This window comes from Pieris napi, chromosome 12, assembly GCF_905475465.1.
Source record: "Pieris napi chromosome 12, ilPieNapi1.2, whole genome shotgun sequence".
NCBI lineage: Eukaryota > Metazoa > Arthropoda > Insecta > Lepidoptera > Pieridae > Pieris > Pieris napi.
Window position 1 is genome coordinate 9,373,409 of NC_062245.1, and position 14,402 is coordinate 9,387,810.

Here is a 14,402-nt window from a genome sequence, read left to right on the forward strand (position 1 = left end):
CCACAAATCCATTTAAGAACAGTGACGATCAATATTTGTAATTATTAAAATACATACCTTTGTTCTTCTTCTTATAGTGCCACCAGTGCGAAGGTTGGCGATCATCATGGCTATTTTAATTTTGGATGCCGCGCTTCTAAACAATGACTTGGTGCTTTGACCAAACCATTGTCTCAAGCTTTTCAACCATAACGTGCGTCTGCGGCCAGGTCTCCTTCTACCTGCCACTTTGCCTTGTATGATTAGTTGAAGGAGCTCATATTTTTTGGAGTTGCGTAAAACGTGTCCGAAATACTCAAGTTTCCTTTTCTTAACCGTCCTAAGCACTTCTTTGTTCTTCTGCATTCTGTCCAGCACGGTTGTATTTCGTATGCGGTCTGTCCAAGATATTTTAAGCATACATCGATAAACCCAGATCTCAAACGCTTGCAGTTTTTTGGACATAGTCTCTGTCAGCGTCCAAGATTCTACGCCGTAGAGCAGCACAGATAATACGTAACATCGCGCAATGCGAGTTCTAAGCTGTAAATTTAGGCGCTTGTCACAAAGTACTTTTTTAGTTTTGAAAAGGCGTTCCGAGCTTGTTCAATTCTGTATTCAAAATATAAGTAATGTGGATATAAATTGCAGAACTGATTTACATACACGTGACTTTGCAGTGAGAATCCTCTCGTATACCGAGCGTGCGTCGATTGTGAACGTACTTGCGAAAACCACGATGAGCTCGAGAAGAATCCTAAGAAGTGCGATCAAGCACCTGTTGAGGGCTGCTTCTGTCCTGAAGGAAAAGTAAGTATTGAGTATAATTTATTACAAATTAAATATTTACAATTAATATTCCTTTTAATTCAATTCTAATATAATGAAAGTGAAAAGAGATTGTTAGATTGTTAGAAGCCCGACGAAAATAGAGGGTTGTTTGTTTGAAGTGTCTGTCATTGTATGTCTTAAACAAATACACCGATTATGATGCAGTTTTAATAAAGAAATGTGTACGAAATGATTCTTATGTATGAAGATGAGATGTTTCAAGGCCATTTTCTCCTTTTGTCACAATTGACACAACTTTTGATACTGAACTGAAATCTTCTTAAACGGATGAACCAATTTGAATGATTTATTTGTATGCGTTTGGGTGGCGCCCTGGATGGTTTAGATTCACAAATCAGCCCGGCAGATGGCGCTGCAGTCGGTACTTTCATACTTCGTTTAATATCCTAATCGCTTCAAATATCATGCAGGACAACATCTGTCGGGTCCGCTAGTTTAATATAATTTATCAATTTTAGGGTTTACAAGGGTCGAAATAATTTTGAGAGCTATAAAATCTATTTCATGTAGCCGTAAAAACCATTTATCTAGAAACAAACACCTAGGCGTTATGTATTTAAACCAAAATATATATTTATATTCTTAATACGTTTAGGTCCGAGTAAACAGCACCTGTATCGAGCCATCAAAGTGTTTCCCTTGTGATTCTAACAGCGAACATTATGCGGGAGATGAATGGCAGGTGAGTGCCTTTAGTTATATCTTAATTATTTTCCCTAATATAAAGGAAAAAAACATGATTTGAGAGGCATTACCCCTCCAAAATAGAAGTATACGTTTATTTTAAATACCATAGATAAAAAATATACATTTGAATCTCGAATATATTGATTATTTTAATAACGTGTAGGAGGACGCATGCACAAAATGCACGTGCAGCAAAGTATCGGGCAAGAACATGGCGCACGTAGCGTGCACGACGCAGACGTGCACTGTGCCCGTTTGCAGCGAACAGGACGACCTCGTCAAGATGGCTACTAAGATTGGAGCGTGTTGTCCCGAATATATGTGTGGTAAGATCTTAGGGTTTTTATTAATTTGAGATTGATGATAACGGCTCTGCAATTCAATAAAATTAGCGAAAAACTGTGTGGTAATCTTTTGATTCTATTTCTCTACCTTTACAATATCTGAACTTTGTTGAAAATATAGATTGGCAATTACACTTGTAGTCCGGTCAATATAGACATTTAAAATAACAAAAATTCCCGGGGAACCGAAGAGACACAGAGAGAGAGAGAATTAGTGGAGAGCTGGGATTTACCATTACAAATAGATTTTTATAAATACCCATCGATCCTATGTGTGCTACCAAAGTTATTCGGGGTCAAAGGTAAAAGTTTCCATCCCTGAGATATCGCGATTCTAAGAGTCACATTATACTTGATATTATGCACAAATTTCCACGCCATCTGTAGTATATGTACTCGGCGCGTGTTTTTTTACCGTAGTTTGCCTTGTTTTTTTTTTTTTTTTTTTTTTGTTGTATCTGCTTCATGGCAATCTGCTATCCAGCAATAAGCCACTTGTTTGTTTGATTTTTACTCAGAATTATGTTATCCTCAAGAGCCATACTCGACATAGAGCCACGACTCTCTTGATGTTAAGAGGTAAATCTTTTATATAGGCTCGGTACGTCCCTTCTTTTTAGCCGCTTATGCTGAAGACCGCCTTCTCCGCTCAGAGCGTGTGCCAGGTTATTTACATGGGAGGTCAGCTTCTCCTGGTATTTCAGGCTGTTTTGAGCTATTTCCTGTCGAACTGTTTTTAGGCCGAGGTCGAGGTATATGTACCTATTGCTTATACAATGTGGGATGCCAAACATTGTTCTCAGAGCTTTGGTCTGGAATCTCTCCAAGATATCTATGTTACTGTTGCTGGCCGTTCCCCACAGTTGTATCCCGTAAGTCCAGATTGGTTTTAAGGTAGTTTTATACATTAGCATCTTGCTGTTAGGATTTAGTTGTGATTTGCATCCCAGTAACCAGTTCAGTGTCCGCAGCCTTCCATCCAGTTGTTTGCGCTTTGTCCAAATATGTTTTTGCCATGTAAGTTTCCTGTCTAGGTGCATGCCCAAGTATTTTGCGTTATTTTCTTGAGGGATAACTTTGCCGTTTAGCGGTACCGGAGGACATGTTTCTCTCCTAAGAGTAAACGTTACATGTACCGATTTGCTCTCGTTGGCTTTAATTCTCCAATGCTTCAACCACCTCTCAACTTTTATCAGGTGGTTTTGCAACTGTGATGATGCCGTTACTGGGTTGCTATGAGCCGACAGAAGCGCCGTATCATCAGCGTATGTCGCAGTCGTGGTGTAGTTAGTTGTTGGGATGTCTGCTGTAAAAATGAGGTATAGTATAGGGCCCAATAGACTGCCCTGAGGGACACCTGATTTTAATTCGTGTACTTCTGAGAGATCATCACCGTACTTCACTTGGTAGCATCTTTTCTCTAAGTAGGATTTCAATATTAGGAATAGACAATGTGGAAGATGCTTCTTTAGCTTGAACAGGAGGCCGTCATGCCATACCTTATCAAACGCTTGGCTGATATCCAGAAAGACTGCAGAGCAATATAATTTGTTTTCAAGGCACCTGCTAATGGTGTCAACTATACGGTGTACCTGTTCAATTGTCCCGTGTTTTTCCCGGAATCCAAATTGATGGTTCGGTAATACTGTACTTAGATGTTCTTTCATCCTGTTAAGCAATATCCTCTCAAACAGTTTGCCAATAACTAGAAGCAGGCTGATAGGTCTGTATGAAGTAGCCTCGTGTAGGGGTTTACCGGGTTTCGGCACCATGACTATATGTGCAATTTTCCATTGCCCAGGGAAATGTTCAAGTCTTAAGCTAGCATTAAAGATGTTAACTAATTTCATGATACCTTTATGAGGCAAGTTTTTAAGTAATGTGGCATCAATCAGGTCATAGCCGGGTGCTTTACCATCCTTGAGGTTCCTAATTTCTTTCAGAATTTCTTTTGGGCTGGTACTTTTTAGTGGTAAACACATTTGATCCGCCGACCCGAGGCACTCTTCGACTACCATGGCATGTACGGGACTGCTTTCTGGGAGTGGCCGGAAAACCGCCCTCAGATGCTCCGCAAAGATTGTTGCCTTTTCTTTATCTGATCTAGCCCATCCTCCTTTTTCATCCTTGATAGGTGGTATATGGTTTTTCGGGCGCTTTAGATTCTTGGTAGCCTTCCATAGTGAGTAGTTTGTGTCTCTCGTTGGATCTAGATTTGAGAGATAGTGTTGAATATTATCATTTTCTAGGGTGCTGATATGAGCTTTGAGTTCATTTGAGTATCTATTGAATGCAGTTTTATCACTTGGATATCCCGTAGTATGCCAGATTTTTCTCAAACGTCGGCGCTCGTGTATTTTCTCTTTAATATCTTTTGGATATGAGTTATGTTTCAGAGGTTGTCCATTACCTGTCCTTTTTGGAGTTGCAGAATTGGCAGCAATGTGAATATTCATATTAAGTTGTTCCAGTTGTCTTTCAAGTTCTTCTATTGTATTAATTTTGGTCTTTAGTTCTGTCTCTGTTGTAATTATATTTTTATAGATTGTCCAGTCTGTAGTGTTCGAGTTGTATATCCTTAGGGGCGGTGCTACCAGATTAACTGTTGTAGCAACATTCAATATAACTGGTGTGTGGTCAGATGTGAGATCTATTCGAGGTTCTATGTTTAAGTAGTTACTATCTATGTTTTTAACAATAAAAAAGTCCAATAAGTCAGGAATTCTATTTCTGTCGGTAGGCCAATAGGTAGGTTCTCTGCCGGAGTGACATTCTAATTTCATCTCTATTGTGGCTTTACATAGTTGCCTTCCTCTAGTATTGTTCAGCCTAGATCCCCAATTTAAATGTTTAGAATTCCAGTCGCCAGCACATATAAATCTGTTACCCAGTGTAGAAAAATATTTCGCGAAGTCGTTAGAAGATATAGTATGTTTTGGAGGACAATACACAGCGGAGAATGTAGTTTCTAGTTTGCTGTCTACAAGTTTAATAGATGTAGCTTGTATTTTTTCTGTTCGGTATTACTCTATTGGGTAGTGTTTAATATTGTTTTTAATAATTACTGCTGTTCCTCCATGGCTATTCCCAGATGGATGATTGGTTGTGTATACTGTATAATTATTAAAGTTTATGTGTGTTTTCGGTGTGAATCTTGTTTCAGAGATTAGTGCTATGTCAATCATTTCTGTTCTGAGAAAAGTTTCTAATTCTTGACGTCTTTCAGTCAAGCCGTTGGCGTTCCAAGTTACTACTTGGAGGTTTCGGGTCATTTTTTCACCAGGCTGCTGACTAGCTGGACCATGCGGTCCATCATTTTGTCCATGAGTTTTTCCATCATTGTAACCATTGAATGTTGTAGTTTTTCAAACATCATGTCCATTAAATCAGAAAAGTCGCCCATGTCGTTTTTTGTGTCTTGTTCTTTGGTTTTTGTTGCTTCTGAATAAGTTTTGGTTAAGCTTTGATTGTCTGTGCGGTTAGTCTTAGTACCCAGGCGGGGATCCGGGGTTTTGGTCTCTTTATTGTTAGGCATTGGTTTTTCTTTTGACTTAGGATCTAATTTAAGAATTCTTTCTCTATACCGTTTGTACACTTTGCATCCTTTGTAGCTAGCGGGGTGTTTTTCATCACAGTTCGCGCAAGTAGCCTCAGTGTCTGGTTTTTTTGTACATGTTGTTGTGGGGTGAGCGCTACCGCATTTAACACAGCGATAGGGCCTAAAACATTGGTTCTTGGAATGCCCAAATCTCTGACATCTCTTGCACTGAATGATTTCCTTTTTCTTATATGGGGCTTCAAAAGTAACCTTCATGTTATTCAAGTATTTCACATCGAAAATGGCTTTGTTGTTTGGCTTTGGTTCTAAATCGACATAAAATACAGGCAACGGTTCCTTTGTAACACGATGTCTGATATTGACTATTTGTCTCACTTCATGTCCAATTTCATACAATTCTTTTGAAATTTCTGTGGTATTTTCTGATGCAATTTAGTTTGCCTTGTAGTGGAGTACAACTATCACACAATTTAAGGATAATTTACAACAATACCCGTCAAGTTCTAGATATTACCTTATTATTGATATTGATTATTATTATAACTTTTTTTTTTTATGTTTTCCAGATAATTCCCCGACTATGTAGTCGTCGGAGGTATTAAAAAGCTTACGTAAATGGTATTGATAACCCGAATATTTACTTTCTATTACTATATTACTATTTCTACTACTACCTATTTCTTTTGACAACTTTTTGCATGACCCTTATAGCAAATCCCGAAAAGATGCCCATTAACCTAACATTGAACATTATTCCCTTCAAACTCGTCTCCGTTACTTTTATGCCCATAGCTTGCTCAGTGTTATACCTGTCGTATCCATACATTGGACAGTCGGTCAGAACATGCAACACTGTCTCTTCAGCTGCATTGCCACAAGGACAGGCAGCACTTTGTCTAACCCTGAACCTGTAAAGATATTACTATAACTTTAGATGATCTAAGTAATATATAAATATAAATATATGACAATGCTTCGGGAATATCGTTATTAACATTCTTGAACATTCTACCCGGTGGTAGTATAATCGAAATATCTTCACGAACAATTGCTTCCGTAGCTTTCAAAGTTTTTAACCGCATGTCTTTTCATTCATTCTTCTTTTACTTCATCTAAGTGTTTCTTATGTTTCTTAAGGGTCTCATATTTTTAATATCTATTTAAATTTCCCAGACTTCATTAACGATAGTATTTAAACTTTCTAATACGGTTTTCCTTACAGTGCCAAAACCTAAGAAACCAGAAATCAAGTGCGAAGAGCCAAAGAAGATGGATTGTGGATTTGGCCAAGTTCTTAAACAGAAGACAAACTCGGACGGATGTCAGGAATTTGCTTGCGGTATGTATATGGTCTATGAGTGATAATGAACTTTTTCTTGAAGGAAACTATCTTGAACCCAAAAATCAACATAGAGAGAGGTGTTATTTCTTGTCTATTGTCTATCATAAAAAATGTATCTATCCCATACCTCATTACTTATTAACTAAGAAAATGGCATGGTGAGTCGTTGTCCATTAAATTTTTTTTTGTATTTTTACCTGTGCAAGATAATTTCGCCTAGTTTCTATAACCAGGCAACCACTCGTAATTTGTACGAGTTCATTTTTGTAGTTATAGCTAATATATTCCCTATTACTAATACTTTTGTCGTTATTAAACTCGATCATATTATGTCTTGCAACCTTTACATGTCTTTTTTTCTATTTAACTATCTTATAAAATATTTTAAATTATTTAAATTTTAAATTCAATTATATTTTTATTTATTCAGAATGCAAACCTGCCAGCGAATGTGAGAAAATACCCGGAGAGAACGAAGTGGAAATGCTCGAACCGGGCATCGAACGTGTGGTCGACAACACCGGATGTTGCCCCAAAGCGCAACTCGTGTGTCGTCCCAATAATTGCCCTAAAGCTCCTGATTGTCCCAAGTTCCATACTCTAGAAACAACAAACGCCACTGGCCAGTGTTGCCCGGAATATAAATGCGGTGAGTTATCAATTTATATATTTATTTAATACTCGTTGCAATTATAATAACGCAAGGGGCTGCCTTATCACTTTCCAGCAATGTCTTCTAGGCAACGTAGGAATGTAAAAGTGTAGGAATGTAAAAATGTAAAAGTAAAGGAATATAAAAGAAAACATATGCGTACATAGAAATACAGTACATAGTGCGATTCAAGAGCTTACCAATTCTTAAAAGGCCGGCAACGCACTTGCGAGCCTTCTGGCAATATGAGTGCCCATGAGCGGCTGTATATAACATCAGATGAGCCTTCTGTCCGTTTGCCTTCTATTACATTAAAAAAAATGATCTGTTGTAAAGCGATTTTTGTTAGAATTTATGACCGATCGATAGATTTGTATATTGGTTACGAATAGACTGAAAAAACTACTAAAGACTGGATTTTTTTATTATTATAAAGCTGAAATATCCCTGATTAGCTAAATTACTAATTACATAAACTACTACTAAACCTAAACTACTTAAAAATAAACAGACTGTTAGTCAACTTTATTACAGTAACAGCAAGCTATAATATATACCAATCAGGTAATTTTGTATGAAGTCATCATCGGAATATGCATGAGTTGAATTTTATGGGTATTTTGATAATATAGCGACTCATTATTCTAGAATTGCCAAAGGATAAATGCTTGGTAAACTTGGAATGGGAGGCAGCTTCGCGAGGGGGAGAGAAACCCAGAACCACACCACAGGTCATGCTTAAAGAGGTACGGCACTTTTATATTTATGTATATTTTGAACATTATAAAATATGTGCTAATATTAATGAAATAAAATATTTTGGTAGATTTGGAAGTGTAACCTAATAATTTAATAATTTTTGAATTGAAAGGTGGATTTTTGTATGTCTTTAACCCAAGACAATTATAGTTGCGTCGGAAATTAAAATCAGGATTTCAGATTTATACTACCTTATGAAACTTTAAACACTTTTTTTCTTGTTTTTAATTTAACATTCGGGTCAAACACAAAGTGAATCCCAAACTTCTAAATTTGATTAATTTAAAGCTAGATCATGAAAGCAGTATCAGCATGCGATGCTAAGGCAGTGCGTTTAAACGAACGCCAATAGACTTTTATTTTATTTGTGGACTTTATTTCCTACTCAATAAATAAATTATTAGTAGCATAAAATTACAGCAAATTAATATTGCTTATAATATAACAGATAGACGCAGCCTGGCTAGACGGACCGTGTCGATCATGTCGTTGCGTACAATCGGGTACTGCGCACGCGCAATGCAGTGTCACAGAATGTCCTGCTATCGTCTCGAGTGAACAGTTCGTGGTTGAGGCCCGACCGGTGCCGTTTGCCTGCTGTCCAAGGCCTGTGCAAACTGCCTGTAGACAGGGAGATGTTATATATAAGGTTTGAAGCTAATTTAGACATATAATTACATACATATATATTTTTTTATGATATTAAAATATAGGCATGTAACGGCATATTAGAGATTATATATTCTATAACTCATCGCCAACAGATTTTCGATACTCATTTTTTTGATCTCACAAAACTATTGGAGTATCGAAACGTATTAAAAAAAAATATCTGACACTTTGTTAAAAAAATTGCTGGCAAACTAATATTGTCAATAAAATAATAGTAGATTAGGCCATCATCATGAAACTAAATTAACTCGAATTTTTTTTACTATATACCATATTGATTTTTGATGTTTTTTGAGTATCCCAATAAGGTATATGTTTGCATTTATATTCAACTGTACATGAAAAAAATACATTAATGTATTTTTTGTCTATGTAATGTACATGAACAATAAAAATAAATAAAATAATGTTCCAGGTCGGCGAGAGTTGGAAGTCGCCAAACAACGCTTGCGAGTCATACCAATGCAAAGAAGTAGCTGACGGGAAGTTGGAAATCGTCACCACCGTACAGAACTGTGATAGCACTTGTCAGCTTGTAAGTGAACATTTCTATATATTGTAATTAAATAAATTAATAATACATAGTATACGATCAGTCAACAAAATAGGCTTTTCTCCATAAAACATCTATGCAGGTATCCAATCTAGGCAGATTTCACAGTCCATAGTTTCGTCCACAAGTACTTTTTAGTTAATCACTGGCTGAATTTACAAATGTTAAAAGGCTAATAATTCTGTCAAGAATTTAATTAACAATAATTATCTAAAACCAGAATTGCAGTATAATACATAAATTACCAGACACTGTGGAATCAGTCACTATCATTTGTCAAAATGGTTCTTAAAATTAATATCTGCATTCATTTCATATGTAGTGTATAAAACTGTAACAAAATGTATGTTTTATTTGTTGTCATAAGGGATTGGACGTAATAAATAAAAGATAACGTATGTTTGGATGATTCCAAAATATTTAAATCATGTACGTATACGTAGGGCTGGGAATACGTAGCAGCGAGCGTAGACAGTGGCGAATGTTGCGGACACTGCAAGCCTGCTGCTTGTGTCGTCCGAGGGGAGATACACAATGTGTCTGACACCTGGACTTCTCCTGACTTCTGCTCTAACTTCACATGTGCTCTCGTCGACAATACTGTGAGTATACGTGATTTAATGGCATATACTCTTTGCTAACTTCATTCGCTAAGTGACATTTGGCGGCAAAATAAAAATCGGAATATATAATAAATACTCAGAAATAACTCACTTCTAAATATAAGGTAGAAAAGATTATATTTTTTGTTTTTTCACAATTTCCTTATGAAAAAAAAAAACAAATGTTCTACTGTAAGTTGTATATTAAATATTAAGATATTCATATAAATAATTCATCTATTATGAAAAGTACATTTTGCAGCTTCAAGTTCTATCAGAGAATGAGCAGTGTCCCGAAATACCAGAAGCGATGTTGAAACAGTATGTGTTGAGTGATGAAAAGGTTCCCGGAAAATGCTGCCCCAAACGCGAGCCTACCGCTTGTCGAGTCGGAAACGAGATTTACCAGGTATTGATTCTATAATCTATACCTTTATTAAATTAAAACGTATGTATTTATCAAAATTATTAATTATATATTAATCGTATCTCGATGATGTCAACTCTTGTTAAATGACATACAAATACCGGCAAACATCTTGAACAAATGTCCTTGCCTGTGCAGAAGCGATTTTTAGGTATCACTTCTGCGGGCGGTGGTGCGCGGCGGCGGGAGTGACGTGTCGATCGCGTGATTGGTAAATCAGTTGACGTTTGTGTCCCGCGCGGCGCAAACTTCCCCCTACTCCCAATGTTCAAGATGTTTGCCGGTTTCTGTATCTACTTTATTAGTAAACAAAACTTGCTGAGTTTCTTGCCCGTTCTTCTCAGAACAAGACCTCCTGGTAGTTTTGCGAACGGATGGCGTAGTCCTGCTCTTTCGTGAATTTTGTAAATGTTGTTGACATTCATAAGCATGCTCTAAGAAGCATCTAAATTGGATAAACGTATTTTGATTTGATTTGATTTGAGTAGTGAGAAAGTTTTTATAAACTGTTTTTGACGTAAACGGATAAACTAGTTCTCTAAACGTCCGCTACGTTATCTGTACCTATCTAGGTAAGTAAAAATATACCATTGACTTTTTCTTATTCTCAATAAAAATATTAAAAATATTGTGGAGAACAAACAACCTTCTTTGATTTTTTCGTACATGTTTTGCTTGAGAAAAACATTACTACATCACATTACCACCCTCTGTCTTTCATCAACAGGAAGGCCAAACATGGCCAACATCTGACCCGTGTAAGAACGTGACCTGCAGTCGTGATGTCTCTGGAAAACTAACCCAAACAGAGGAAGTACAGAGTTGTGATACACAGTGCAAGCGAGGTTGGGCGTACAAGACCCCGCCTAAGGATAAATGCTGTGGGCACTGTGCCCAAGAACAGTGTGTAGTCGCCGGGGAATTGGAGGAACCTGGTGAATGTTTTATTAATTAAAAAGATTTTCAACATTTGTATATTTAATCAGTGACATTATAGATAATTATTATTGTCCCAGGTTCAACATGGAAATCATTGGATAACTGTACAACGTACACGTGCGAGAAGTTAGAAGAGGAGGTGTTCGTGACGTCATCGCGCGTGCAATGTCCGGACTTGTCTGCGTGTGCGCCTGACGATATCGTTACAGAGGACTGCTGTCAAGTTTGTAGGGAAAAGCCGAAATCACAAAGTGAATATTTTTTTATTGTTAGGATTACTTTTAATTTACCAAACGCAAACAGTCCAATCTAAACATAACATAATCATAACATAATTGTAATTTTTTATGGAGTAAAGCTTAAAACGAACTTTAAAACAGCGCTCACGCAGTATTTTAAATATTGTATACCTACGCGTTTATATTCGTTTTTCACTTTCTTATATGCCAATGGCTTATATGCCATTTAATGGGGGAAAATCTTACTAAAGTATTAGCTATTTATGGGCAAAAATTTTAATTTTAGGCAAGTGTATCCCCGTGGAAGTGAATGCCCAAGATTCAGTGGGTCTGATCCGAAAATCCAGTGGGTCACAAGGTTTGTGTGTCAATAAGGAACCATTGGCTGGCTTCCGAGAATGCCGCGGCTCCTGCGATTCGGGAACGCTGTATAACAACCGTAAGTAAAGATACTTGGCTCTAATGCGGCGCCCAGGCCGATTTCAAGTATGAACACGTGCAGCGTAATATTTGTTTTGAAATAGTCATATAATAACGAAAGAGAGTTTGAGTCCTAAAATTCGGAGAAGGATCAGTTTACCTTGAATTCGATTTTGGCGTCTTGAATGATGAAGTTACATTGATATCCGGCAAATTATGCCGCGCAACAAAGGAATCCTGCCCTGCGATTCTGTAACTCTCTTTTCGAACTCACACAGCGGTTTTCGCATCGGCGGTCGCTCTCAAATCAGTCGTGAAGCAGTCATTTTATGATTTGGCATTCTTTTGATTGATTTGGCGTTCGAAAAGAGAGTTACAGAATCGCAGGGCTGGAGACAGACAGTGATGAAAGAGGTATGCGGCGAAAAATAAGAATTATATATTATACAGTGAAGTTGAAGAAGAGATTTATTTATTTAAGAAAATAAGCTACGATTACACATTACTCCAATGCGGTCATTATTTACATATACATTACATACAAAACAATATATACAAATAGAAAAAACAACACAACATAAACAGTAATAGATTAAAATATTTACAAAAAGACTAGCTATTTCTTACAGTATTGGAATTGACGTGACAGTCAGTCAACTGTCAGTTCAAGTTTACTGTGAATCTGTGGAAAGCAAACAGTTCAACGTAGGTTTGCTTTCCACAGATTCACAGTTCAACGTAGGTAAATTAAGAGTTGACCTAAAGGTTGTAAATGCCAGGTCATAAAATCCAAAAAAAAAAAAAAAATTCAACGTAGGTACTTTTTAAAGAAAATAATGTTTCCCTAATTTGGCCAAAATCGTCTGGAGTTGGCGGTTTAGGGAAGCGAACAAGGCCTCGAGTGCAAAGGGTTAAAAGTATAAAGTTCTATACTAAAATGGGGCCTTAGTCAAGATGACTTAACAGTAGTGTATATAGAAAGTCGAAAACTAAATTTGTATGAAAATGACACGAACTGTCATTTATAAATTTACCTAAATAATGTGTTCTCACAGAAACGGGTTCCCACGACTCTCGTTGCGAATGCTGTACGGCCAGCAGATACGCTCCGATGTTGGTCCATCTCTCTTGTGACGATGGGTCCACGATTCCTCATCGCGTGGCTTCTCCGGCAGAGTGCGTGTGTCGTCAGTGCGGGGAGACCATAGGCGATTGGCCCTTACATGCAAGTACGTGTAAACTGAACTCGTAACTCCATTTATATGTATACTATATGTAATTACATTTTTTTATTAATAGGTTTTGGGCCAAAATGTTTGATATATAATTTCACATAATCAAACGAACGAAAAATATATTTGTTCCTGTGCTTTAGTTTAAAATTTATAAAGAAAAATTTGTTATTCAAATCTATTTTTTTTACTTATAGAATGAGAGTTTTCAGAGTGGAAACTTCTTTTTCTTCGTTTCGGAGTTGAAATTTGTCCTTATTTTTATTTGCAGACAAAATAGTCAACTTTTTTAAATTTATGCTTTAACTATTCGACTATTTCCAATTAATTTTACCATTCCTTTCATATAACTACCAAAAAACTTACCTTTCAGGTCCCCGACCCCACTACATAAGCACAAACAAGGGCAGAGGTGGGAAGCAAGTTGTACCAGATTTGTACAAACGTTTCGGAGGAGTAGAAGAGTACTAAATATCCAGAAACTTATACAATATATACTCAATTGAAAATAAAAATTAATATTTAAGCTGATTTTTATTTATTAAATCGAACATATGTATGTATGTATGTCATTAATCACAACAGTAGTTTCTAAACGATATAAATATGTCAGTGGCCTCAGGTTGCATATTCCTTTGATCGGCTTACGTACAAAATAAAACAGCTCGTGTAGGTAGGTACATGATCAGCCATCTGTGCCTGATAGTCTAAGATCCGGTTTTTGTATTAATAACTAGTTACTTTCTTTTCTTATTATATATAATAATTCGAATTATTAATTCAATAATAAACATTAGTCAATCAGAGCAATGAAACATAAAACTTTCGCTCGCGTTATAATAAATATAAACGTTTACACCTGGCAACTCTCATAACGTTGTGGATGACAGAGCTGGTAACCGCTTTTTCTTAAATTCTTTACATTTCCTTTAAAATGACGTAAAATTGATTAAAGATACACGATTGCAATATATCAGCAAATTAATTATAAAATAATTTAAACATTTAACGTGTATTGTAATTGCGGATAATATTTACTCCCTCAACATTCATTAAAAATTCATTTCATCAAATAAACTACCTGTACTATGATGATTTACTTACGTTTGCTTCTCCGCCAGTGTTAATTGCGCACGAAAAGTCA

General features: G+C 36.6%; 1 protein-coding gene across 1 annotated transcript in view; it reads left to right on the plus strand.

Annotated features, from left to right (window-relative positions):
* LOC125054351 (hemocytin) overlaps window positions 1–13,784 on the plus strand; it is a 64,199-nt gene extending 50,415 nt beyond the window's left edge. Inside the window, exons 60-74 of the mRNA XM_047656181.1 lie at window positions 660–789; window positions 1,427–1,513; window positions 1,682–1,844; window positions 6,644–6,760; window positions 7,194–7,412; window positions 8,064–8,161; window positions 8,623–8,823; window positions 9,262–9,381; window positions 9,843–10,001; window positions 10,264–10,410; window positions 11,156–11,363; window positions 11,445–11,618; window positions 11,893–12,045; window positions 13,082–13,255; window positions 13,632–13,784. Of these exons, the coding sequence (XP_047512137.1) occupies window positions 660–789; window positions 1,427–1,513; window positions 1,682–1,844; window positions 6,644–6,760; window positions 7,194–7,412; window positions 8,064–8,161; window positions 8,623–8,823; window positions 9,262–9,381; window positions 9,843–10,001; window positions 10,264–10,410; window positions 11,156–11,363; window positions 11,445–11,618; window positions 11,893–12,045; window positions 13,082–13,255; window positions 13,632–13,729 (2,248 nt within the window). The 3' untranslated portion in view covers window positions 13,730–13,784. The remainder of the gene's footprint in view (window positions 1–659; window positions 790–1,426; window positions 1,514–1,681; window positions 1,845–6,643; window positions 6,761–7,193; window positions 7,413–8,063; window positions 8,162–8,622; window positions 8,824–9,261; window positions 9,382–9,842; window positions 10,002–10,263; window positions 10,411–11,155; window positions 11,364–11,444; window positions 11,619–11,892; window positions 12,046–13,081; window positions 13,256–13,631) is intronic.
* Window positions 13,785–14,402: the final 618 nt, after the last annotated feature.